We start from the raw sequence: 27,155 nt of genomic DNA on the forward strand, positions 1-27,155 counted from the left end.
GGGGGCGGGGCGGGGTGTATATGGCGGCGGCTCTGTCCGCCCTGGCTGCTAGGCTCTCGCAGTCGGCCGCCGCCAGGTCCTACGGGGTCTTCTGCAAGGGGCTGACCAGGACCCTCCTCATCTTCTTCGACTTGGCCTGGAAGCTCCGGATCAACTTCCCCTATCTCTACATCGTGGCCTCCATGATGCTCAACGTCAGGCTGCAGGTGAATGGCGGGAGGGGCTGCGTTCTCCGCCCGCGCCGCCGGGGGGGGGCTTGCGGGAGGGGAGGCGGCCGTGACTCCGCTTGAGTCAGGCCATTGCTGGGGTTACTCACTCTTCCCCGGCAGGTTGGATCAGGTACCCGCGAAGCTCCCTGCGCTGCCAGGGGCTGAGGGCCCTGTTGTCTTTTTAATCTGACTAGAGAGAAACTTTTGCGCTCAGTCCCAACTGGAGTGAACGTCAGGGGGTATGGCTACACTTACAAATCTGCAGCGCTGGTAGTTGCAGCGCTGGTCGTCCAGCTGTGCAGGGCCAGCGCTGGTGTGTGGCCACACTCACAGCTACCAGCGCTGCAGTGTGGCCACATTTGTAGCATTTGCAGCGCTGTTGGGAGTGATGAGTTATGGGCAGCTATCCCAGCATTCAAGTGGCAGCAATGTGCTTTTCAAAAGAGGGGGGTGTGGGGCAGTGTGACGGGGACGGGGGGGGGGGAGAGAGAGAGTGGATTTTTGGAACCGACACTGGGCAAAATCAGAAAATTTTCCCACCCCCTTACTGTTAACTGCAAACAACCTGCATCCAACATACTCTTTCCCCCCTCTGCCCCCTCCCCCCCGTTTCTCTCAAGCAAAGCAAACACTCAACCCCTGCAGGGGTTATCTCATTTCATTGTTGACAGTAGTTACAGATTAATGACAGCAAACAGGAGCTATGTTTGAAGCAGCTCCCGGAGCTCCGAATTGACAACAAAACAAAGAGAGGCTGCATAACAAAACAAAGGGAATAATTTAGTTAAAAGCATTCTGGGATACTCCTTATACCCTGGAGGCCAACAACAGCGCTGGTGAGTGTCCACACTTGATGACCAGCGCTGCAGAACCAGCGCTGCAACCCTTATACCCCAAGCAGACCTGGGTGTACGGCCAGCGCTGCAGCCAGGGAGTTGCAGCGCTGGTTGTGCCCTGCAAGTGTGGACAGGGTGTAATTGCAGCGCTGGAAAGCCTCTACCAGCGCTGCAACTTGCAAGTGTAGCCAAGCCCAGGTTGTGGCTGTGATGCGTTTTGCGCACATCCTTACGCGGGAGGGCGTTCTGCACACAACGTTTTAAAATTCTGCAAGTTTTATTTTTTAAGAAATAAATGCAGAGGCTCCAGCGTGGCAGTGGGGAGCACAGGCCACTGGCTGCATCAAGGTGGGAGATCACCCTGCAGCTCCCTCCAGCCCCAGGATATGGACTCAGTGGTGAGGCTGCACCTAACTCTGACACCGCATAAGATAAGGACTGGGCTTGCCTCTGCCCCAGAAACACCCTGTGGCCCTGCCCCTCTATGGCAGGTGCACCAAGTGTGGGGCAGGCAGGCTCAACCACGCAGGATCCAAGTGGGGGGGGATCCAGGTGTGGGAGACTCTGGATGCAGGCAGCTCAGTGGGGAGGTTTAGGTGTGGTGGGCATCTGGATGTGCACAAGCTCTTTGGGGGGCTTCCAGGTGCAGGGGCAATAGGACTCTGCAGGGGCTTCCAGGTGAAGATGTTGGGGCTCAGTAGGGGGGGTCTGGGTGCGGGGGAGTGGGGCTTGGTGGGGTGGTGGTCTGGGTGCAGCTAATTGGGAGTCAGTGAGGGGGAGTATGGATGTGGGGGCTTAGGCATCAGGGTAGGGGTTTGAGTGCAGGGAGCTCAGTGGGCAGTGGTCTGGGTACAGGGGGCTCCAGATGCAGGGGTTGAGGTTTAGTGGGGTGGGGTTTGGGTATGGAGGGCTAGGGGAGTTCTGGATATACCATGTGAGGTTTGGCAGGGGTATCTGGGTATGGGAGGCCCAGATGCATGGGGGTTAGGTGGATGGGGGAGCAGCTTCCCATACAGTGACCCCTCTCCCCACAGCAGAGGAGCAATGCGGGCATAAAGCAGGGGAGGATGATGAGCTTCCTGTTTCTGGGGGTGGGTCTGACACAGCCCCAGTCACCCCTTGCAGGGGAAGAGGAAGTCCTGTCCTATCCTGCCTCCAGCCCAGACAGGACTAGCAGCTGATCCCAGCTCAGGGTAGGAGCCACTGGCTGGAGTGTCTCCAGCCCTGTAGTTATTTACCTCTCTGCTGGCTACTCCAGGTGCCTGAAATGATGTACCTGCACTGCTAGGGATTGGTGCATGACTGGTCTTGCAGCTTCCCTTTTAGAAAGCAACTTTTCTGTGGGGAAGCCAAGAAATCCACAGGTGACATGAATTCTTCACACATGCAGTGGCATAGAATTCCCCCAGGAGTAACATCCTGTTGTGTAAATTTAAAAACAAAGACCAGTACATTGTGGTTATGCTGTTATCTGATCCTGCGCAGCAGTCACTGTAATAAGCAATAAGTGACTATTATTCCAGCCCTTCAGCTTGCATGCTATCTTGTCTTCTTTGTAGGATACATGCTGTGTTTAGTGTTCCAGTTTCTGTCTGTCTGGCTAAATAATTTTATTAGCATATATAGGTTGAAACAAAATCAGCATAACTACCCGAAGGAGCAGTAAAAATTAGTTTTCTGGTAGAGATTAACTTTCAAATTAAAGAAAAATTGTCCTACTAGGAAACCCAGGATAACTTGATGCTTACACTAAAATATACATTTATAAGCTTTTGATTGAAATGTAAAACAAACTATTTGGAGCCCGCTCTTGCAAGATGCAGAGCTCCCTCTATTTCATCCATCCCAATGGGTATTGGAAACTCATAATCTGGAGGGTTGGGCCTTTACACAGATTGTTAGGATGTGAGCCTACTCTCTCACAGAGGGTGGTCAGTGTTTTGCTGTTGACTTCACTGGCAACAGAAGAGGGCCTTCATGAGGCAAGCACTTGAACAGCCTTTCAGGCAGATCAGGCAGCTACTCAGTGGGAAGGGAGAAGGGGGTGGGGGGAAGTGACTATAGAGAAGGTCTCTGAAAGCTTGGTTGTGGTATGTTAGAGGACAGATGTTATTACCACTTGAGGCCCATAAAGGATGAAACTTCTAAATCTAACAAATAAAATGATAAACTGATAGGGAGACTGAATGGACCAGAGGATTGATGACATGGATATGGAGACATTTTTTTTCTTGCACCTGTCTTTCTGTGCTACAACTCTTTAAATTTGTAAACAGTTAGTGATATGTCTGGATATAAGCCATGTTTAGCTCCACAGACAGTATTCAGTTAGTAACCATGGCAGCTATTTCATCCTTGTCTACTGCCTGTTTTGGCAGATGGTGGTCGTCTTGTAACACGATCAGCATCTTGATTTGTTGCAATATACATTGTAACCCCTAATCATACTTGTGCAATCAGTTTGCCTGGTGGTCTTTCCTCTGAGTTGCGCATATTGTTCCATCTGCTGTATGTGCCAATCAATGTGAACGTTCTCCGGGCACTTAACCCGTTGCTGAGGGCTTATAGTTGTGCAGTTTTTCACTGAGTGCCTTGATACAAAGTTAGCAAGTACAGAAAGTAGCACACACAAACATGTTTGGGGGGAAATGAAACATTATTAAAAACAGCTTTGATGGACATAATAATTGAGACTTTGCCTCTGATTTTAATGTCCATGTTTAAAAATTAAAAGAAGAGAGACACTTAAAACTGATCTCTGATGTTAAGCCTCTGATCACTTAAATACTGCAATCTTATTGGTTAAAGTAGAGAGTATTGTTATGCAATAAGTTTTCAGATGTCTCATTCGCTGAGTCACCTGTGATGCTTTCCACCACCCAACAAAGGTAAGCTCTAACTCAGTGAGTTTAAACTGCAAAAGAGGAGAAACTAGCATTAAATGTGCAGCAGAGTAGAGGGACACTTGCTATCAGAGGCCGTGATCTTATATTTTGTGTATAGAAATAACATTTTTAGAACCTGTTAAAATTAATAGCATTAATATCCACTTTCAGCAGTGTAGGATAAATCTGCTTGAACATATTCAAGGAAAAGAGTTAGGGGGACCTCCTTACAAACTATACTATTAGGTTCCTCAACTACATTCTGCTGTTGAGCTATTCTTTTTTTCCTTCATGATATGGAGATCTCTAAATAATACCTGGTAATACTGATAATGTTGTTTGGATATGATGAAAAGGTGTAAGAGAAGCAATTGAAGATGGAGACTGACCATGAGTTAATTTCCTGTATTCATTCTTTCTTTCAGGTTCATATTGAGATCCATTGACTTGCGACTTGCTGTGCTGCAACTAGGGTTAATAATAGTCTGTATTGCTGTTTAACAAAATGCAAAGTTTGAAGGACAGAAGAGCTATGATTGTCTCACATATGAATATGGAGGAGGAAGACGATTTAAACCATGAACATTTATGTGAAAGTGGACCAAATAGCCAAAATGAGATCCTTCACCTTCCAGATGTATGTTCCTTGTTGAAGAATTCTCAAGTTGATGTTAATAGTAGCTTACAAAAAGAATTCTTTTCTCTTAAGATCAGGAATTGTTCTTTATTTAAGGCTGTACCTTTGCCTCATATCAGCAAGAAAATGCCTTCTCATTTGAGTGAACCAACAAGGTTAAATTTAAGTGTAACTGTCTCTTCAAAGGATTCATCTCATCTGCTCTTTTCACCTGAGAGAGGACGACTTGATAAGGTTTTTAACCACTTTGATAGTACTTCTGTGACAGATTGGCTGGAGAAAGCATATAATTCTATTAGTGACTTGGGTGTCTGGTGTTGCACTGGAGATAACTTTGTACATTTTGCACATTTCTGGCTGTCAGAGCTACAGTACAATCAAAAAAGGCAATTGTTGGAATTAGAAATGGGTATTATTGAGGATGAATTGCAACTTGCATTTCTTGAGGAGTTGGATTCTGAACTGCAACCTTCTGATCTGCATTCCATCCTTGCTGCCACATTGAGTGAATATCCTATGGGACTACTGAGCAACCAGAAACCGTGTATTTTCCTTAACTATTTAAATGTCATGTCTTCAGAGCAAACAACTGCATATAAAAAAATGCTTTCAAGTATAAAATATACAACAAATAATCCTCAGGTAACACAGTGGCTACTAGCTGTACGAGCTTTTGCACTAGCAAATCTCTGGCATGCAGTAGTGAAGGTAAAAGCAAAATAATGCTGAAATTTTAATAATGTCTGTTTTTAATATTAGAAAAATATATCTGATTAAATCAAACAGTGCTGAGACAAAGTTAGAGTTCAAGTTTTAGTGAGAGCTATGCAACTAAATTAAATGGCACTTGGAGTTGCTAATAAAACACTCTTGTCTAGTAAGTAATGGGGAATATTATATGGAATGCCATAACTTCTGGGCTCAGATTTTAATTTCACTTATTTAGGATTCATGCAGCTCTCAAATGAGTTTCTCACATTAATGCTTGACTGGAAAGTTTTTGGCTTTAATTTTACAGCACTGATCTTTTTTTTAAGGGTCTGAGCTAAAGCTGTGCTTTTTGGCTGGTATTTATAGTCCCCTGTTGGAAAGTTCTTACCTGTAGAATTCAATCCATCTATCTTAGCACATTTTTTTTTTAAACCTGTGACTCCAAAAGCATTGTGTATATCAATTAACTGAGAGATTCTGAAGGTGAGAACTCCAGTGTAGGACATCTCTCAAAACAGTGGGTTGTTTTGTTTTGTCTTTTTAAGAGAAATGGTGTTAGTTTCATTTAAAGAATATCTTCAGTGAAACTTGCTGGTGAGCTGTAGACAAAGACCTATCAATGTCTCCCTTATAACTAACTATATTTGCAGGGGGATTGTGTGTCCTTTCTTTAAAAAACAAACATTCGTTATGAATCTTACTGGAAATATGAAGCCCGCTCCGGGGGGTGGGGGTGGGGTGTAGGGTAGCTGATCTGCCCAAAGCATTGAGGTTGAGGTATGCAAAGGTGGATATAAAACTCTAATTTTTTGCACTCCCCTGATCCTGTTGTAGCTCTGTGGAGACTTGGTCCCAATGCATCCTGAGGGCAGCAAACAGTCTGTAGGGACCAGAAATGTGCAAAACATAGGGCCATGTCCCCTTTTCCCTGCAATGCTGGCAGGCTGGTATACAAATGTTTACAGTGCCTCTGCAACACTGAAAGGTCATCCTTACCCTGAGATGATCCTTCCTAAGCCCATTAAACTCTCCTTTGGACAAGCTTATGCCAACAATTCTCTGCAAATTAGCCACATTGCATTGGAGAATTTGGCCCTTAGGAACTGATTCCACAAACCCTTATTCATATGAGTTGTCCTATTGATTTCAATGCCCCAGGTTATGATTTACAAAATTTTGAAAATAACTCAATACACCTTTAGGCTTCTAGGAGTAAAGAAAGTTTCTCTTTTTGTTGCTTTCAGAAGTGGCCTTTTATTTGCTTTGAGTCCCACATATGGACTTACTTCTGTGTGTTTAAAAAATATTTCTAAATTTAGAAAATGAAATAAAATTATGTGCACTTTAAAACTACATATGTAGTTTTAGACCTTAGATCACATGTGTACCAGTTACATAATCAGCAGAGATGTCAAAGTAGTCATACATTATAAATAGTAAACAGCTGTGAGGGAGCTGTTGCTGTCTTGGGCAAAAATTAGACTTTGTCCCATAGACTGTAATGGAACCATTGTGTGTTATATAACTCATGTCCACTTTATTGTTTTTAGTAAAAGTTCAGAGTTAGTTCTGCGCGGTGAGACTACACAGTCAATAGCATTAGAAATCTGACAGTTCTCTAAAAAGTCAAATACTGAGTTGTAGGTTAAATTATCAGAAGCTACTTATCTATTATGGGAAAGGATGAAAATTGTTAATTTAGAAATTATGCTCCCTGCTACTTTTCTGGGGCAGGTGACACAAGGTTTTCTTATTTTTAAAGCTATGGATACCGGCAAAGAATTAGGATCTCTTTTCCTATACATTAAGTGTTTCAAAGGTTAGTCTTTTTTTGCACTCAGTTCCAGTTTTGTATCTGCATTTATTGTTGCATGGACATCTAAGAACAATGTACTCATTTGCACAAAAATTGCACTGCAATTATTTATGCTTGTAAGGCCAGGCTGAACACTTTGTGCCTTAGTTTATCTTTTCCGGTTGCATGTTTCTTACTTAATCATTCCTCTTCTTTTTTGTAACATCATAGTTACTTTTAGAGATTATTTTGATGTACACAAATGTCCAGGAATAAGGAGGAGCAAATGAAGGTGTAAGAAATAGATCCCCCCGCCCCTTTGTTTTTGCTAGGTTTGTCTTTATGATGTTTAAAAAAGACTGACTAGAATGTTTTTACATAAGCCTATTGTATAGGGTGCTGGTGACTTATAACATTCCTTTTGAATATTGCAAACAAATTGTTCTATGAAGGGACTTCTGGTATGATGAATATTGTATACTACAGACCTGATCATATAGATGTTTCACCATGACAAGACTGTTAACTTCCCTGAGTGTGTGGCTTTCAGCCATGATCATGGGATCAGGTTAAACAGTCTGCAATAACTAGACACAGAAACAACAAGGAGTCCAGTGGCACCTTAAAGACTAACAGATTTATTTGGGCATAATATTTCCTGGGTAAAAAACCCACTTCTTTAGATGCATGGAGTGAAACTTACAGATGTAGGCGTTATACTGACACATGAAGAGAAGGGAGTTACCTCACAAGTGGAGAACCAGTGTTGACAGGGCCAATTCAGTCAGGGTGGATGTAGTCCACTCCCAATAACTGATGAGGGGGTCTCTTTGAAATCTGTTTCTGAATTTATTTATTTTTTTTGTTTAAAACCATACTTGAACAAAAAAAATTCAGAAACAGACTTCAAGGAGAAACTGCAGAACTAAAATTCACTTGCAAATTTAACACCATTAATTTGGGCTTGAATAGGGACGGAGTGACTGACTCACTACAAAAGCAACTTTCTCCTGGAATTAACACCACCTCATCAGTTATTGGGAGTGGACTACATCCACCCTGATTGAATTGGCCCTGTCAGCACTGGCTCTCCAATTGTGAGGTAACTCCCTTCTCTTCATGTGTCAGTATTATAATGACTGCATCTGTAATTTTCACTCCATGCATTTGAAGAAGTGCGTTTTTTACCCATGAAAGCTTATGCCCAAATAAATCTGTTAGTCTTTAAGGTGCCACCGGACTCCTTGTTGTTTTTGTGGATACAGACTAACATGGCTACCCCCTGCTACTAGACACAGAAAGGTGATTGAATTGTCGTTTGTCATTTCTATGTAATCTTTTAACAACATTTAAAGAGTGTTAATTCTGAGTGGATTAAATCCATTCTAATAAATTAACATGCCTTGAATTTGATTTATTGTAAACCTAAAAGGTAACTTAAACATTCTATCTGAGACTGAAATAAAGAATGGTTTAGTATGGTAGCATTTCACATGCCATATATACACTGCACTTCAAGGCTGGAGAAGCATAAATCGAAAGCAGTATTCTTGTACTACTAGAATTATCTGGTAGAGACAGCAACACAGAAATGTCAGTGTCTTCCCCCTGGGAGGGAGAATTGTAAACCAAAGGGGAGGTAGGCTTTCATAGATGTGTAATATTTATACACATGGCTACTGTGTACAGTGATGTGTACACCGTTAAAAAATTTTCACTATACCTGACGTGCTGATCTCATCTCAAAAAAGGGAAAATGTCTGGACTAAAAGCATTGAATCGGTTTTCAGGGAGTTTCATAGCCTCAGTAAATCTGATGTAGGAATCAGTTTTCACAGTAAATGCTTCTCTAGGGTTGAGGCTGTCCTAAGGAATCTGTTGTACTAGGAAAGAATATATTTTAATGGGGTGGGTAATTTTGAAAGACTAGAAGATGGCTTTTTTTTAAATACTTCAAATTTTTTGCTTGCTAAGTTATGGATATCAGTCAGAAGTATTTAATACATCAAAGTAAAATATAAGACTAGTTACTAAACAACTTAATGCTTTTAAATTCAGTTTTATAAGGCATTGGTCAGTACCAAGCTCGTTCCTGAACTACATATCAAGAGTTCTGTTTCTGCTACTACAAAGCAAACAAACGAAGTGGTTAAAGAAAGGTAAGAAAATAAAAAATGTAGTATTGAGAATTATTTAGCAACTTTTTATAAACATGTTTCTTGACTGAAGTGGAACTTAAGCAAATACTGCACTGCTGTTTTTAAAGGTCACTTTAAGTATGTTTAAAACAAATAATGAATAATGCCTTGAGCCTTTTTTATGTGCCTGCGGAGAACTGTATGTGTATAGGCAAAACCACAGCCATGTGTTTTGAATGCTGTGTAAACTGTCTTGGCCCTTTAGTGTTAAACTTCAAAAAGCAGTAGAAACTATACTAAATATCAAGGCTAGTAGGTACTGGCAGTCATGTAAATTACATGTATACCTCACAAGGAAACTATGGGCCCAGGCAAGGAATACCTGCAACATATTGTGGGAACTGCTTGTTGTGGCTTATTTTCTGAGTTTTGAGGAACATAAGTGCTTCGACTGAACTTTTTACGTTGTGTGCTGGAAAAAAATGTGGACTTTCTTTATAGGAGCAGGTCCTTAGCCTCTTTCTCATCTTTTACCAGTTTAGCAGAAAAAATGGTTTGGTCCTGTATACTTCCCTCCTGCCCACATTACTACCCTCATCTGTTTTGGATAGGCTCCTCTATATCTGGTTATTGTAACAAATTTTGACAGTGAATGAACACTGACATCTGTCATGAGAGCTTATCAGAGTTTACCTATTAATCTTAGCAGATATACCACCTCAGTGGTAAGTTTATTTTGTTTGCTTTTATTCTCTAAACCAGCTGCTTTGGAAAACATTTACTTAACAGTCCAAATCCATGCTCCTTTTATTGTTGTGATTGTGAATTGTAATCTTATGTTGTCAGATACTTGTGGCATGAAATCTATCAAGGCCTGCAGCTAGTAACCAAACTAACCATGCTAACTTATGCTGCTTGGGTTTCTTGGTAAGAGAGTCTGTCATGAGTTTTTAAGAATTATACTGAACTGTCTGAATAAACCTGGTTGTTATCTTTTTCATAACGATTGTGTTAAATGAGGCATGTTTTGTGACATTGGCTTGATCTTTTTCTAGAATACTTGAAAGATATTGAAGCCTTTAGACAAAGTAACTTTAAAAATAAGTTCTACTTACTAATCTTTAATGTGGTGAACCTCTCTTGAAATTAAACTAAAATCTATCATTTCTCATGTAAAAATACATGATACATTTCCCCAAATAAATGATTCATAGGTCCACTTATGAAAATTCAGAGGATGTTTTCTCTGACCCATTCATAGTTACTGATAAAATTTTTTTCATGTTAAATACATTAAGGACATGTGGCTACTCGTTTTGACACCCAAATGTCAGAATAATAGCCTGAAAATGATTGTTTGGACATCATGCTCTAAATTTCAGTCCTTGATTCTTTTTTTGGTTGGTTTTGGATTGGGATGTGTTTTGAGGATGTGTTCTTTGTGCAACCAAAACTGCTATTGACATCAAGACCCGGGTTCAGCTGTTCATTAAAGTGATACTGTTAATTTGAAACTCAGTCCATTTCAAAAAGTGATGTAAGGAACTTTCAGGAATGGTATCAGACTGTATAACTGTACCCATTTTTGTTACTACTTTTTTAAATTAAAAAAAAAAAGTGATGTTTCTCTGGTGTGTGGAAGACCCATACAGACTGGGAAACTGACTTAAAGTTAACAAACTGAAACAAATAACCAAAAGATTAGAGAACAAAGTTATAGTAATCTTGAGTATTTACCACCTACTGTTATGACAAGTAATTTTTGAAGTTGACAGTCTCTCTTTAAAACCAACTCACTCTAGATTAGTGCCTGATCTTCACCACTGAAGTCAGTGGGAGCCTTGCCACTGGCTTCAATTGACATAGAATCCATCCCTAAATGGTGGGTAACAATTTAGTTTTCAATGCTTATATGCATGGTAATGTGAATTGTCTTGGCTATAAATGCTAAAACTCTTACTATAGGCTTTTGCACACGAAACAACTAAATACTCTTTTTGGTCATTCTTTATGTTGCAGTAAGAGTTTTTTAAAGAATTGAGAAGGTCTCCTAGAGTTGTAGTCCTTTTGGGCTGATACAATGTATCTAAGGCCTGGTCTACACTAGGGGGGGGTTCGAACTAAGGTACGCAATTCACGTAGCTGAACTCGAAGTACCTTAGTTCGAAGTACTTACCTGTCCTCACGGCGCGGCATCGAAGTCCGCGGCTCCCCCGTCGACTCCGCCACCGCCGTTCGCGGTGGTGGAGTTCCGGAGTCGACGGGAGCGCGTTCGGAGTTCGATATATCGCGTCTAGATGAGACGCGATATATCGAACTCCGAGAAGTCGATCGCTACCCACCGACCTGGGTGGGTAGTATGGACGTACCCTAAATGTGGCATACCCATTTGGTGTAAGGAAAGATGCTTACAATAACTTTGTCTATTTGAAACTCTCTTATATAATACTCTAACTCATGAGCAAGGAGTTTCTGTAGTTAACTTGAAATTTTGTTCTGAGTGAAAGCAGGCTTTTTAATATATAGCACTAGCACTATATACACTTATAGAAGCTGATGAATTATGATGCTGCTTACTTACACCACAGGAGGGAGTTAAACATCAAGCTTTTGAATAATTTTACTTACCTGACTGCACAGATTTTTCCAGTACAGTGTTTCAATAGCCAAATCCATTCTCAAATATGCTGAATTTAACTTACTCCTATGGATTGTTACTGCAATGTTGTGTACAAATGTATAAAGTTCAATGCACAATAGCAACTTATTGTAATTGTTTACAGTTGAACTCTAAATGCCAATGAATGGCTTTATCAAACTGTTTAAAAAATAAATAAAAGTTTTGAAAAATAAATTGCTTGTTTTTTGTTTTCTGATTTTATAAACTGCAGTTTAATAGATAGGCTGTTACCATAGTACTTAACCAACTTAGAAAACACAGGTCATAGCGGCACTGTGGCTGGTATACAAATAAGATCAAGATGCTGCTGTTCTCTCTACACTCTATCTCAAGTATCCCTTCCACAATGAGAATTGTATGGGAGGAAGGGAGAATCCTCAGTACGCAAATATGAAGATATTGTCCTGAAGAATATGTAAACTAGTTCACAAGAGAAGCAGTGTCTTATCATACAAGTTTGGTTTCTTTAAGAGATGGAATCCAGCCCAGAACTTAGCAAAATCTTTTGCTGAGTTCATAGTACAGCAAGTATTGTCATATTTTGTATTTCTTTTTTTATATCCATTCCTTACTCATAGGTGATAAGCAGTTGTAATTCACCAATAATGATTTATCCAAATCCAGGATATTTCCCAACTGATGGGTCTAAATTTGCATAATCTTTACATAATACCCAAGTTCAGCTATGGATTTTAAAAATAGTAGTATGTATGAAATTGCATGTTAGGGCTAGGATGGTGCACCATTGCATTGGAATGTGACTCTTAATCACAAGCTACTCTTAACAAGAGCCCGTATGGTACCATGGAAGTAGCTTTGTCTAAGTTACAAAGGCTGAAACAAAAAAGACAGCCCTTTTTATTTGGAGTGATAGTTAGAGGCCAGAACTATAGTTTCAGTCAGTCCATGTGCATGACTTCCATTAAAAGGAGTAGGAATTCTGCATGTGGAAGAAGGAGAGAATATGCCTTCTTATGTCTGGCCTTAACAGGGCTGTAGTCAGGATTTACAGGGTTTGGGATAAATTGTAAAAGCAGAGCTACCTCTGTGACCCTATCTGCTAAGGATAGTAGCCTCATGTAATACGCTGGGGTCCTACCACTTTTTTTCTGTCCTTGGTCTCAAAAAATGAGGAGGGTGTGTTTCCCCCACCCCCAAAAAAGATACAGATCAATCTCTAATGACTCTCAAAGGACCAGAAATGCTGCAAAACTCCATTAAGTGAAACTTTCCTTGAGAGGTGGAGGTTGAGGGCTACAGAAGAGGCCCTATTGGACTGTCCAGTGCTGGCTCTCTTAGAGATAGCACCTCTCCCTTCTAAACATACAGGTGGAAATCCTCACATGAAGGATCTCCTCTGTATGCATGTAAGGAAGGGATGCTCTGAGCCTTTCTCTGCCATGCTTAATGTGTTTCTTCTGTATTCCCCAAACCACTCACCACTTAGCATCTTGACTTTAACTTCTGTTCCTCTTGCTGAATGACTTCTTCAGGATCAAGGTAATTTTGAATACCTAGTCACTTTACCAGATATGCCAAAATTACATTTCCATGTTTACTGATTAAGATACTTGAACTAACAAGTTTACTCCCTCCTCCCCATCTTTTCCTCAATCTTACACAATTTCTGTTGTAAAATTTATATTAATTCAAGATCATGATTTCAACATCAAGTGGAAATGGAAAGCTACCACCACAATTACTACTAATTGACAAAGCCACCCAAAGTCATCCCTACAATTATTACTAAATTACACCAGGATTGACCAGACATGGAGAACAAAATGCCTTCCTGGCTTTGGTGAGGAATGTCATAACTTCTGCAGGTTGGAGCACACTCTGAGGAAAATATGTTGCTGCTGTTCTATGTGCTATATTTATTCTGTAGAAAAATGGGACTTTGGTCTCTAGGGCAATCATGGCACCCTTCTCAAGCACAAAATTCACATTTACAACTAAAACTTTTTTTACTGAGTGAGGGAGAAGGCTATTGAAACAAAGCAGCAAAGGAAAGGAAAAAATGTATACAGAAATGTCCTAACAAAGCGTATAGTAAAGTCACAACTTTGCCATTTTTATATATGTATATAGTCATATTTTCATAGTGTTGTAATGTTAGTGAAAATCCAGCTTTTTTTGTCTACTGTGACTTTTAAAAGTTTGAATGGTTCTCTTTCCTTCATGAGTCTTTGAGTTGCAAAAGTCAAACTTTCTGTCCTTTGCCCCTTTTTGTGCCATTTAGCATCACTTCAGCTATGGCTGCAGGAATGTACGTTGCTTTGGAGGCAAAGTCATGTGCAAGTCAAACCTGATGCATTACATTCACTGTTTCTCTTTTGTGGAAAAAGCCATGGTTAGCAAAATGCTGCCTTTAAAGCAGCAGAAGGAGCTCATATTTGACATGATTTAAAGTCTCCAAAAACACACTGGCTATTCCCAGGTTGTTTCTAATGCAATTATAGCAGGATTGTTCTTTAAAAATCACCTGCAAAAGAAGTTGAAGAGATTTTTTTCTTCTTCACTGAGCTATAAAGAGAGCCTGAAAGCTGGTGCGTTTTTTTAAATAAATTCAGATTTTTATATGATACGGAACTCTGGCCTCCTGATGTCAAAATTCTATGGGTCAGACACAGCTAAGCAACTGAGAAAAGGGAAAATTAATGTAAGTGTATAAAACTTTAACTCTAAAGTCCAATAAGTGCTTGTGAGAGAGGCCACCTTTACTAAAGATCCAATCCTCCAGCTTCTTCAGTTAGGCAGTGACAGAGTTTGACTAATCAACATCTGAGATCACTACAAAGTCCTACAGCAAAAGTAGGGAAAGCTAGATGTGACTTTCTGGATACTTCTAAGCTGAATAAACAAGCGAAGAGAAAAAAATCTCTTCAGTTCTTTTTGCATTATAAAGAGAAAATGGGCACAAAACCAATTTTTAAACGAATAATTTGCATGTTGCCTTTGAGGGGGAAAATTTGAGGTCTTATTGTCAACCTGTTTAGTGCTTATAAAATGTTTTGAAATTTTCTGAGTTATAAGAAGTGCAAAGTTTTTACAAATATTGTATGTAAACATATTGAAAGATTCTGTTATGTATTCCTTAACCTCTTAACTCAGACTTTAAAAACCCACAAGTTGTAACTCTTCTAAAGCTCTGTTTCCTATTGAAAGGGTTCACAAGAGCAAAGGACAAAAGAAGAAAAAATCCTGAAAGTCGCATGCTTATCTGTTGCTCACTGAGCAAAAAGCCCAAGTGCCACAGACCAACCATCTGAAACTTTGCTCTCATTTTGAGCCAGATGGTGGAGACTTTAATTGCTCTGATGAGCAATTACTCTCACAAGTCATCCGTTCTGAGGTCTGTGAAACTGCTTGTGCGAGTAGCTGCTCACCAGAGTAAGTAAAATTTCTCAGGCTGGACTTTTTACAAATTAAAAATCTTCTCTGGACCAGCAGCCCCTCAGTAGGGGAGTCAACCTTATCCCATGTCTGCCTTTTCTTGTCTACCTTTCAAATCCAATATGCACACTAGTGGCACACAAGGATAAATTTCCTGCCTAGTGGCTTCCTCAAGGATTGGAGCAGCACTAACATTTCTTGTTTCTGATCTTTGCTCATAAGGAGGATTCCCTAGAGTGAAAGAAACAAGTTATGAAAATTGCTTGTTTTTGTGTCATTCAAAAAATGCTACCATTTCTGGTCTAGGTCATGGACTAATGAGTCTGAAACACTTCATTGCAAAATCTTTCTTGAAGCCTTGCCCCATCATTCTGGTGATTTTTTTTATTATTTAAATTATATATATAACTAAATATTTTTTAAAAACAGACTTTTTAATAGTGCTCTCTAGCATTTTCCTAAAGGCTTGCCTGCTGTGCCCCTTCAGCCATTTATTTTGAGCCAGGTTTCTGGATGATGAACTTTCTATTAGGCTGAAAATGAGGGTGTTACATAAATTAAACTTGCCTGTCTCTGTCCTACATTTCTCTCTGGCTCTTGAGAGGAAAGCTAATCAAGGCAGACTGATATACGTTAAATGTTCAGCCTCCTTTCATCTTATGCCACCCTCCCGCTGCTTTTGAGTGATAGCATTTGTACAGACTGTAGCACTTTCCAAGTCCTTCCAGTCTAGTGCCCGTGTCCTCTCTACAATTTGATGGTCAATTAAAAAACTCTGTGACCTATATTGTTACCACTGCTGAACATGACTTTCAAAACTCTTCTTACTTCATGCTTTCCTTTTATGCTCAGCCATTCATTTGTAGTTGGTAATTGTACCTTCTGATCACACTCCCCTTTGGCTCAATTACTTGCAGGTGTCAGCAACCTCCTAGCTTGTGGGAGTTGTCATTTCAGGATGCTTTTTATGGGCACTTTGTCAAGCTGGTTTTGGCACTTGTTCAATTTTAAACTCATTCTAATGTGTCTTGTTCTAGTATCCAGAACACAGCCATTGTAGTCTGAATGAGTCTCTTTATCTCTTTTATAGCAAGTGCTTTAGGCTCCTTTTTAAAATTTGTACTGTTAAGACAATAATATCCAAAACCATTTTGCTGTTTGCAAATGGCTACTATTACTATCATTATTATGAAAAATGTTTTTATTAGTGAAAATACCTGATGAGCCTTTGTTAGCCATGTACACTTGATATTCTTCAATTGATGGTCTGCTTGAGAAGGAGTTGCACTTCAATTCCTAGCAGAAATTCCAGGGTTGACAAATATTGACTTAAAGGACAATTTTATCCCTTTTGCTCAACCCAACAGTCTGAAAATCTGATAGGAAAGGAACACTTCTTCTATGAATGAGCTGTTACCTGAATTTGGAAATTAATTTTTAATTGCCATTGGCATCAACCTTGCTTAAAAAGGGATATAACTTTGGATACTGGCAGAGTGGAAGCCTAAAGTAAGAAGCTGTAAACCAATTTGGATCCTGCTTTAGAACTAGTTTAATTTTAATAATCTTAAGATGGAGTTTAATTTTTTCTCAATTTAAACCATTTATTTAAATTGAGAAATACAATTACAAAGCTGTGTTCTTGTTGCTTTAAGAGTGGTTTAAAAATCTCTTAAATATAGTGTCCATAATGGCAGTCAATCATAGAACTGGAAGGGACCTCAAGAGGTCATCTACTCCAGTCTACTGCACTCATGGCAGGACTAATTATCTAGAGCATTCCTGACAGGTGTTTGTCTAACCTGTTCTTAAAAATCTCCATTGATGGAGATTTCACAACCTTCCTAGGCAATTTATTCTAGTGACAGGTTTCAGAGTAGCAGCTGTGTTTAGTCTGTATCCGCAAAGAGAACAGGAGTACTTGTGGCACCTTAGAGACTAACACATTTATTTGAGCATAAGCTTTCGTGGGCTACAGCCCGCTTCATCGGACGCATAGAATGGAACATATAGTGAGGAGATATATATACATACAGAGAACATGAAAAGGTGGGATTGTGTTAGGCAACTTCCACTTTTTCATGTTCTCTGTATGTATATATATCTCCTCACTATATGTTCCATTCTATGCGTCCGATGAAGCGGGATGTAGCCCACGAAAGCTTATGCTCAAATAAATGTGTTAGTCTCTAAGGTGCCACAAGTACTCCTGTTCTTTATTCTAGTGCTTAACCACCCTGACAGTTAGGAAGTTTTTCCTAATGCCCAACCTAAACCTCCCTTGCTGCAATTTAACCCCATTGCTTCTTGTCCTCTCCTCAGACGTTAAGAATTTTTTTCCCCTCTTCCTTGTAATAACCTTTTACATACTTGAAAACGATGTCCCCTCTCAGTCTTCTCTTTTCCAGACTAAACAAACCCAATTCTCCCTCATAGGTCATGTTTTTTCAACCAACTGGACACAATACTCCAGTTGAGGCCTAATCAGAGCGGAGTAGAGTGAAAGAATTACTTCTCGTGTCTTGCTTACAACACATCTGCTAATACATCCCAGAATGATGTTCGCTTTTTTTGTAACAGCGTTACACTGTGGACTCATATTTAGCTTGTAGTCCACTATGACCTCCAGATCCCTTTCCACAGTACTCCTTCCTAGTCAGTCATTTCCCATTTTGTATGTGTGCAACTAACTGTGCCTTCCTAAGTGGAGTATTTTGCATTTGTCCTTATTGAATTTCATCCTATTTACTTCAGACCATTTCTTCAGTTTGTCCAAATAATTTTGAATTTTAATCCTATCCTCCAAAGCACCTGCAAATGATACCAAGCTGAGAGGGGTTGCAAACTTTATAAGTGTACTCTCTATGCCATTATCTAAATCACTGATGAAGATATTGAATAGAACCGGACCCAGAACCGATCCCTGCAGGACCCCTCTCGTTATGCCCTTCCAGCAGCTCTTTATGATTTTATATTAAGTTAAATCAGGCCTTAAATATAATGTTGTCATTTTTGAAAATTAATATAGTTATTGTGATATTTAATTTATTGTGAATGATTTTAACTTTTCCTGATATGAGGTGGTGCCTTGTCTAATAGAAAAAATCCTTTTATTAGGCTATTGGTTGAGAATATAATTGATCATTTTGTCATTTCTTTACATTTAAATACAATAAATCACACAGAAGGGTGAGGGGAAATTTTAAGTAGAGTGCACAGAGAAGATTCCCCCCCCCCCCGCCGCGTGACAAGATCATTGTCAAATACTTGAGGCCCAAAGTTCACTTTTTGGGGGGATTGAAGAATGGGGTAAGGTACAGAAACGTGTATTACAAAGTTTAATAAGAAATGAAATATTTTGAATGACATGGCTGCTGATTTAAACAAAAATTTTCTTGTTAAGGTAATAATTGGAGATATACCAATCTCCTAGAACTGGAAGGGACCTTGAAAGGTCATCTAGTCCAGCCCCCTGCCTTCACTAGCAGGACCAATTTTTGCCCCAGATCCCTAAGTGGCCTCAAAATGAACAATTGTTGTGTTCTCTGAATTATTTACTATATTTTTAATCCAAACACACCTGTATTTTTTCTAGTCCAGGAGATCTACAAGGTCAAATGGACAATTTTTTAAAATAAAGTTGGTGGGAGGAAAATGGAGCCTGACTACACTGTCTCAAATGAGTGAAATGGAAAAAGTCAGTCAATATAAATGGTGGAAAGGAAGTTTAGATATTTAGCCTTTTATCAGTTTCAGTAAACCAGGGTGGTATTATGAGAACAAATCGGAGCTTCAGTCCTGCAATATGATTCATGCGGGTGGTCCCTACATCTATTGACTTAAATGGGATGCCTCATAGGGGTCTGCCTGTATGGATCAGACTGCACAATCAAGGCTCAAATTAGTTTTGTGAGTGCCATTTTAAATTTAACCAAGATTATTAATATAATCCCACTCCCAGTGAAGTCAATGGGAATCATTACACTGACTTGATGGGAAATTGGATCTGTCCCTCTCAGATTAAAAAAAGAAAAATGGCAGTACTTGAGGGGATGAAGAAGAGATTGCATGTAATAGAACAAGATCTCTCCCTTCACCCAATTTCCCTGTTGCCAATTATGGAGTGATTAAAAGCTTTGGCCAACCATGACTATATAAATACAAATAGTGGCAAAAAATAAAAATTCACTGTCACATTTAAGTTTAAGCACATTGTTAGAAATTAACAACTGACATACATCACAATTAAATGGCCAAAGTTATAACATACTCCATAGACTTCCACAGTTACAGAAAACCACTAAAAATCCTCATAAGTTTATAAAATGCCTTCCCTTCCTATCTTCTAAAATGGCTTATTTTATAATGGACTTTTGGTGACTGTTTATATAAGATTTTTAATGACTGCCTTTCTCAATTATTAGAAAATTATATAGAACTGTAAACAACCATTGGTAATCAGACTATTACAAACTTCCATGCATTATTTTTATCATTTTATCATTCTTATGAAGAAATTTTACATATTTTTTTTTTCTTCTTCCTCAGAGCTCTACACAGTGTCCAGCTGGGATATGCTGATGTCTTGCATTATCTTATTATAAACCAGCAGCTTGACCTTGGTGCAGTAGATGAAAAAAATCGAAATCTCATATTTGTAGCTACTATATATGACCAACCAAAGATACTGGACTATTTTCTTGACATGGTCAGTTGACTGAAAGTTACATTAAATACAAAAATATAAAATGTATTAATTAGGAACTCTATAGGGTTTATAACAAATTAGTATGGCTAAAGGGCGTGGGTATAAAAAATTAAACCAGAGCTCCTTAATTTGATTTTTTTAGTGCAAAAGACTCAGATTCTGCCCTGCTCTTGAGTCACTCCCCCAGTGATTATTATTTTGCAATCATATTTTCCTATTCTTAAAAATGTTCACTCCCCTCTTGTATGGAAGAACCACATAATTAGGGGAAACTAATTATACGTAAAGGTCTGTCAAATGCCTAAATAAACAAGCTAAAACCGAGGAAAATAACTTTGCTCTCTATTATTTCCGTTACATTTAGCTGTTATCTGGAACCAGGGCTGCCGAGAATGGGTTCAGGCCCTAGTGAAAAAAATTTTCAGGCCCCCCAGCAATGGCGGACTGGCTAAACGGCCGGGGAAGCCGGGCCCTGGTAATTTGTACCGGCTTCCTCCCCACTCTTGTCAGCCCTGCCTGGAACAATAATAGTTTAAAAATATAGACAGAAGTGTTACTTAATTTGCCTTGTTCCCAAGTGGCAGTGAGGGGCGCAGTTAAATAAAAGAAATAGAAAATTAAACCCAGGTGTTGATTATTAGTGTGTGTGTGTGGGGGGGAGAAATAGACTCCGAACTCCAGAGCTGAGGAGTTGAGTTGTGAAGTCCTACATTAAGTTATGGTAGTCCTCTTAATGAGCAGAAGCTGACAGGTCTTGGAAGTGCTTTATGTGCTTTTTGGACTTTCCCGGTTTGGGGACAAATTTGGCACCAGCTCTGGCTATCGAACTTTGTGGCATCACACATAAACTGTTGTTTTCTTTGGCAATAGTAGTTTCTGAAAGATGATCTCAGCAGGCCCAAAATATTATTGTTAATTTTCATTTAAAAAAAATACACAGGAAGTGAATTCGCTCATGAAGCGAAAGACTGGTTGCAAAGAAAATTGACGCCCTGTTTGTTTAGAGTGTAAGCTGTTCAGGTCAGGGACTGTCTCTTATTTGATCTTTGAATAGCTTCTAGCACAATGGGGTCCTGATTGGGCCAGGCCCCCTAAGTGGTATTGTACATAATTTTTCCACAGAAAAGCTACAGAAGTAGTGCAAGTTTCCCCACATTATTATGCTGATGATGCCTCCAATCTACGTGGAAGCCCACCTTGAGAGGGTACTTCAGTCTTCATGTCCATTCAGTTCTGAGCCTACCTTCTGAGGCTAGATATTTCTCAAACACCTTGGGGACAGACACTGTAAAAGAACCTTGAGAGAACAAGAGTTCCACTTAGAGCTGACTATTGAATTAGGCTTGATGTCTCCACTAAGAAGGGGACTAAAAATCACTGAATAATTCCACGCAGCTAGCAGCCATCAGATGGGTGTAATGACTTTTGATCACTACAGGTTTGGAACACATCTGAGCCCATTAGCCAGAGATAAAAGGCTTTATATTTTATTAATACAGAATATGGAGGAGTTGTTCTATGGTCTGAAATATAGCTGCTTTTTCATTGTAAATCTGTTTTGGTTGTTCAGCTCAAAAATGTTTTCCTGATTATTTTTTGTTCTAGGGACTTCCCATACCTGATGTAAACCACGCAGCAGAAAATGGAAACACACCACTCCATGCTGCAGTGAATACTGGAAAAATGCACCTTGTATCTTTGCTGCTGCATTATCCTGGAATTAATGTGAATTTCCCAAATCCCCAGTGTGATGGAGCTACTGCTCTACATCTTGCTATTGTCTATGGTAAACTTTCTCACACATCATATTTTCTATGGTCGCTGTCAGACGTTTAGACTTCTAAGAGGACTCTATTTTTAAACCCCAATATATGTGGCTTTATAATGTAAAAACGGCAAAGAATGTTGTTGGATTATTATTTTTTTTTTACCTTTTCAGTTGACCATTCAGTACTTGTAGTTAAGGAATCAAATGATTGCTTAAGTGATTAGGAGCTCCTTGTCTATTTTAAAATATATGTATCTCAGCTCTGCTAAATCTGAGTGAAATACAACCATGTTTTGAAAAGGGATGGAGGGAGCAGTTTGTACAAAATATGGCATAATATTCCATGGGAATATTAGTGGCTAGGAAAAAAAAGCCATATCAGGAAACTGTTCTCTGCAAATCTTGGCTTGCAAAAGTTTGCAGGATAGACCAAGACATTGTGAACATAAAGATACACACAGGAATGTCTACATAATATTTTATGGAAGGATTAGTCTGAAGAAGAAAAAAGTTATGTATCAGGCAACTTGCAAAAGGTTTTTCCTGTGGGTGGAGGAGACTTTTTGATTTTCTGTTTATTGAAGAATTGTTAGTCAACTGCAGATTTTTATAACTGGACTTAGTACATTTTTGTTTTTATGATGTACACATTCAGAAAATACGTTTCATTTCCTTATTCATCACAGCATGTTTGATATGTCTTTCCATTTTGATTGTGCTGCTAGCATATGATGTTAGACCTGTTCATCTTTATTATATGTTTTTAACAAAAGCAATCAATTCTGTTAAAATGTTCTAATTTTTTATTATTAAAAAAACACTTTCCCAGAATCTCCTAAAATTGTTTTGTTTTTTTTATTTATACGCCAGTAAATGGATATATGGTATTCTGTGCAAATTTATTGTTAAAACAATATTATTGGAAATCACGTATGTTGTCTTAGATTGTATTGGGAATTAAAATAGTGCATTTACATTTAAATAGATATTTAAAATAGGTGAGGTAATTTTGTTTTTCCACAAAATAAAAGAAATATAGGTGTGATATTAATGGAAGTCTTTGGACTCCAAAATCCTCTTCACCATCTTTGTTTCATCTAGGGTACTTGGGAATTTGCTATTTATTGCTGAATGCTGCAGCTGATGTGGAAAGCCCCCTGGGAGATCTAACACCTGTGCAACTTGCTGAGAATTTTGGTAATGAAACTATAACTAAGTTCATAAAGATGCATGTTAAAAAACTTAAACTTGAAAATAAAATGTTTGCCTGACGATGTAAAGCATAATAGCATTTTCCAATTTATCAATTTAATTTTGTACATTATACCTATTTTAAACTTTTGACATTACAGTACTGCTTTTACCTGAGACATGGCAGCTTGCCAACATTAGTTTTTAGTGGTAAATTCTGCTATGCAGACCTGTAAGTTTTTATATCTTAGCCCACTTCCTTCTGTTATTTTATCCTCTTCCTGGTTTTGTCTGTTCTCAACCAAACATGTAAATGAAAGGATACATATAATCTCCTGCATATTAAAACTGAAACTTTAGTTTTTAGGTATAAAAATACAGAGAATATTGATTTCAGTTGTACTAATACAGTGAGTCATATTTTTACACAGTTATAAATTGAGATGTTCATCAATTTGGCTCCTAAGTATTTTCTGGATTATTTGTGTGATATTTTTTAAGACAAGATTTTAAGAAGTGACTAATGATTTTTGGTGTCACCAAGTATTTGAGTGCCCAACCTGAGACCCCTTAAAGGAGCTGCATAATCAAAGTGCTGAGCATTCACCCTCTGAAAATGAGGCCCCTTTAAATGTTTAAATTAAGAGACTCTATTTCTTGTATATTGTATGCTTGAGATCATAGAATTCCCGTTCTAACTTACATTCTTATTTACAGGGTCACCAGGAAGTGAAAGCAGGCATTTGCATGGGATTTTTGTAGCTGGCATTGCAAGATATTTATGTGCCAGATATGCTAAACATTCATATGCCCCTTCATGCTTCGGCCACCATTCCAGAGGACATGCTTCCATGCTGATGATACTCATTAAAAAAATAATGTGTTAATTACGTTGGTGACTGAACTCCTTGGGGTAGAATTGTATGTCTCTGGCTCTATTTTACATGCATTCTGCCAGAAGCTCGGAATGAGCGACAGGGGATGGATCACTTGATGATTATCTATTCTTTTCATTCCCTCTGGGGCACCTGGCACTGGCCACTGTCGGACAACAGGATACTGGGCTAGAAGGACCTTTGATCTGAGCCAGTAGGGCCATTCTTATGTTCATATATTTCCTGTTATAGTAGTCTTGGATGATGACTCAGCACATGTTCATTTTAAGAACACTTTCGCTGCATATTTGACAAAATGCAAAGAAGGTACTAGTGGTAAGATTTCTAAAGATAGCTACAGCACTTGACCCAATGTTTAAGAATCTGAACTACCTTCCAAAATCTGAGAGGGATGAGGTGTGGAGTTTGCTTTCAGAAGTCTTAAAATAGCAACATTCCAATGCGGAAACTACAGAGCCCTAACCACCAAAAAAGAAAATCAAACTTCTGGTGGCATCTGACTCAGATGATGAAAATGAACATGCGTCGGTCCACACTGCTTTGGATTGTTATCGAGTAGAACCCATCATCAGCTTGGTCTCATATCCCCTGCAATGGTAGTTGAAGCATGAAGGGACACATGAATCTTTAGCACATCTGGCATGCAAATATCTTGCGATGCAGGCTACAATAGTGCCATGCGAACATTTAGTCTCACTTTCAAATGACATTGTGAACAAGAAGTGAGCAGCATTATCTTCTGCAAATGTAAACAAACTTGTTTGAGCGATTGGCTGAACAGGAAATAGGACTGAATGGACTTGTAGGCGCTAAAATTTTACATTGTTTTATTTTTTAATGCAGTTTTTTTTACATAATTCTACATCTGTAAGTTCAACTTTCACAATAGAGATTGCACTACAGTACTTGTATTAGGTGAATTGAAAAATTCTGTTTTGTTTTTTACAGCGCAAATATTTGTAATAAAAAATAAATATAAAGTGAGCATTGTGCACTTTGTATTCTGTGTGGTAATGGAAAACAATATATTTCAAAATGTAGAAAACATCCAAAAATATTTAAATAAATTATATTCTATTATTGCTTAATTTTTTTAATCGTGCAGTTTTTTAAAATCAAAATCACGCTTTTTTAAAATTGCTTGACAGACCTAATTTTTATGTTCTCAAAGGTCAAGAGATATGTTTTACTATTTTAAATTAAACAGCTTCTTATCCATACATTACATGACAAGCAAAAACAGCACTTAAAAGATGTTTGATTTCTTAAACCTGAGCTATTGTATCATGCATCCGATGAAGTGGGTATTCACCCATGAAAGATCATGCTCCAATATGTCTGTTGGTCTATAAGGTGCCACAGGACTCTTTGCTGCTTTTACTGAGCTATTGTGTTTACCTCAGATTTTCCATACAGTTCTTTTACGTTGTTATATTGACTAAATGAAAGATGCAAACACACATGAAATTACCAAGACGACCAGCAAACATGACATTCTGTAAATATGTTTTTACAATTTAGATTAAGTATGATGCATATTTACAGCATAAGAATGCCAGTAAATAACCCAGACACAGGAAGTGACTGTAGGGGTGTATAGTTCAAGTACTGATGAAGAAATAAGAAAATGATAGATAATGATGGGCTAAGACTTTCCTGTTTGGAATCTAGCATGCAGTGCTATTTAAGATAGTGTGTGTGTGTGTATATCTAAGTTCCTTGTTTATATAGACCTTATATAGAGGGGTCCTTTAACACAACTGGTGAGTTGAAATAAAACTATTTTTCTTATTTTGAACAATAACAAGAGTAACATATGAGACCATAAAGTAGGGTGAACAGATGTCCTGATTTTATAGGGACAGTCCTGATTTTGGGGGCTTTTTCTTATATAGGCTCCTATTACCCCCCCACCCCTTGTCCCGATTTTTCACACTTGCCCTCTGGTCACCCTACCATGAAGTGTTTGCATGACCGTTATTAAATCATGTGAGTTACTGAAGATGTGGAACATATATATTCAGTGGGATGTATTGGTCCCCTTCAAGTTAATGATAAAACGCACATTGGGTTCAGTGGAGTTAGTACATAGGATCTGATCTGTCAAGTGAGTAGAGATGCAATGTGTTTACTTTTGTAAGAGAGGACTACCCCCTTGAATAAGGTTTTGCTCCCACAGTGATTAAATATAAGAAATAGTAGTCCAAGTCCCTTCTTCTGATACTGAAGTCTGTCTGATGTTATAGTGAGAAGTATTTTGTTCATTTCTGCCTAGAAAAATACAATTCTGAATATTCTCAATGTTTTAGAATAAAGATCATATAATTTCCCATTACTGTCCATTTTAATGCACATTCCTATAGCTAACACTTTTGACTCAAATTGTACTATTTTAAAAAATCTAAGAGCATAAAATGGAAACTTAGAAGCAGCTGAAAGAGGAAATTTATCAAAGTAAGATTAATCTTGCTTGGTTTTGTTATGCTTGTAGAAAGAATTATCAAGATGCTAGACAGAACTTGTTAAACAGTGAGAAAGGAAGCAACACTTGATTTAAAAAAAATAAGTTATTTTCACTCAATCTTTGTTACTGTTTTCTTGATAGTGTTGTCCTCTCTTATTTTCTCTAATAGGTAGGTAATCCTTTTAATGTGCCACAATAAAAAAGGGATGAAGAGTAAACCTCCAAAATAGCAGAGGGTTTTTTTGGGGGTTAAAATGCAGACTAAACAGAGGACTAACTAAAGGCTTAAGCCATAAGCCCCATTTTGACTGTGGGACTTAAGTGGTGCATATGTCTTGTCCTGACCCTCTGAACAGGGGTGGGCATCAAACCAAATGAGCTCCTGGCCCATTAAACTGGAAAATCTGAGGTAAATTACTGCGTAATGGAAATTCTTAACCAAAAGAGAGGGAAGAATGAAACAAAACAAAAATGCCTAAAAATTACAATAAATGAGAAACTGCCTCAAAACTCAGCAAATACCATCACTCTCACAATGGGACTATCTCTGCTAACCTCAAAGTTCTTAGAGGATGTCCTATTCTCTCCCAAAGATAAAGAACAGAATAAAAGAACTATTAGAAAATTATTTATGTGGAATGACAGGTTCTGAAGAGCATCAAATATGAAACTTCTGAATCTAAAATTGACAAAACACAGCTGTGTGATAGAAACTGAAACATGACTTGATAGGAGAAGGATCACAAGGAAGAAATTTTTTTTATTTTTTTAAAGGCAGCCTCTAGAAAGGTGTTGATTGAAAACTGCATCACTATGTAAAGGAAAATAGAGTGCCTTGAAA

General features: G+C 38.6%; 1 protein-coding gene across 8 annotated transcripts; it reads left to right on the forward strand.

Moving 5' to 3' along the window:
* Positions 1-69: 69 nt before the first annotated feature.
* FAM220A (family with sequence similarity 220 member A) lies at positions 70-27,114 on the forward strand. Of its 8 annotated transcripts, none has more exons than XM_039490658.1 (7): positions 70-206; positions 4,356-5,275; positions 9,132-9,232; positions 19,836-19,995; positions 21,601-21,781; positions 22,865-22,960; positions 27,089-27,114. In XM_039490658.1, exons 2-7 carry the CDS (start codon positions 4,436-4,438, stop codon positions 27,097-27,099), a joined length of 1,389 nt encoding a protein of 462 aa, XP_039346592.1. In that variant the 5' UTR covers positions 70-206; positions 4,356-4,435; the 3' UTR covers positions 27,100-27,114. The 8 variants fall into 8 exon arrangements, with proteins under 8 accessions (XP_039346592.1, XP_039346593.1, XP_039346587.1 ...); XM_039490659.1 differs by lacking the exon at positions 27,089-27,114 and adding an exon at positions 26,484-26,507; XM_039490653.1 differs by lacking the exon at positions 27,089-27,114 and adding an exon at positions 23,672-23,856.
* Positions 27,115-27,155: the final 41 nt, after the last annotated feature.

The sequence above is a fragment of the Mauremys reevesii genome, linkage group 10, assembly GCF_016161935.1.
Source record: "Mauremys reevesii isolate NIE-2019 linkage group 10, ASM1616193v1, whole genome shotgun sequence".
Lineage (NCBI taxonomy): Eukaryota > Metazoa > Chordata > Testudines > Geoemydidae > Mauremys > Mauremys reevesii.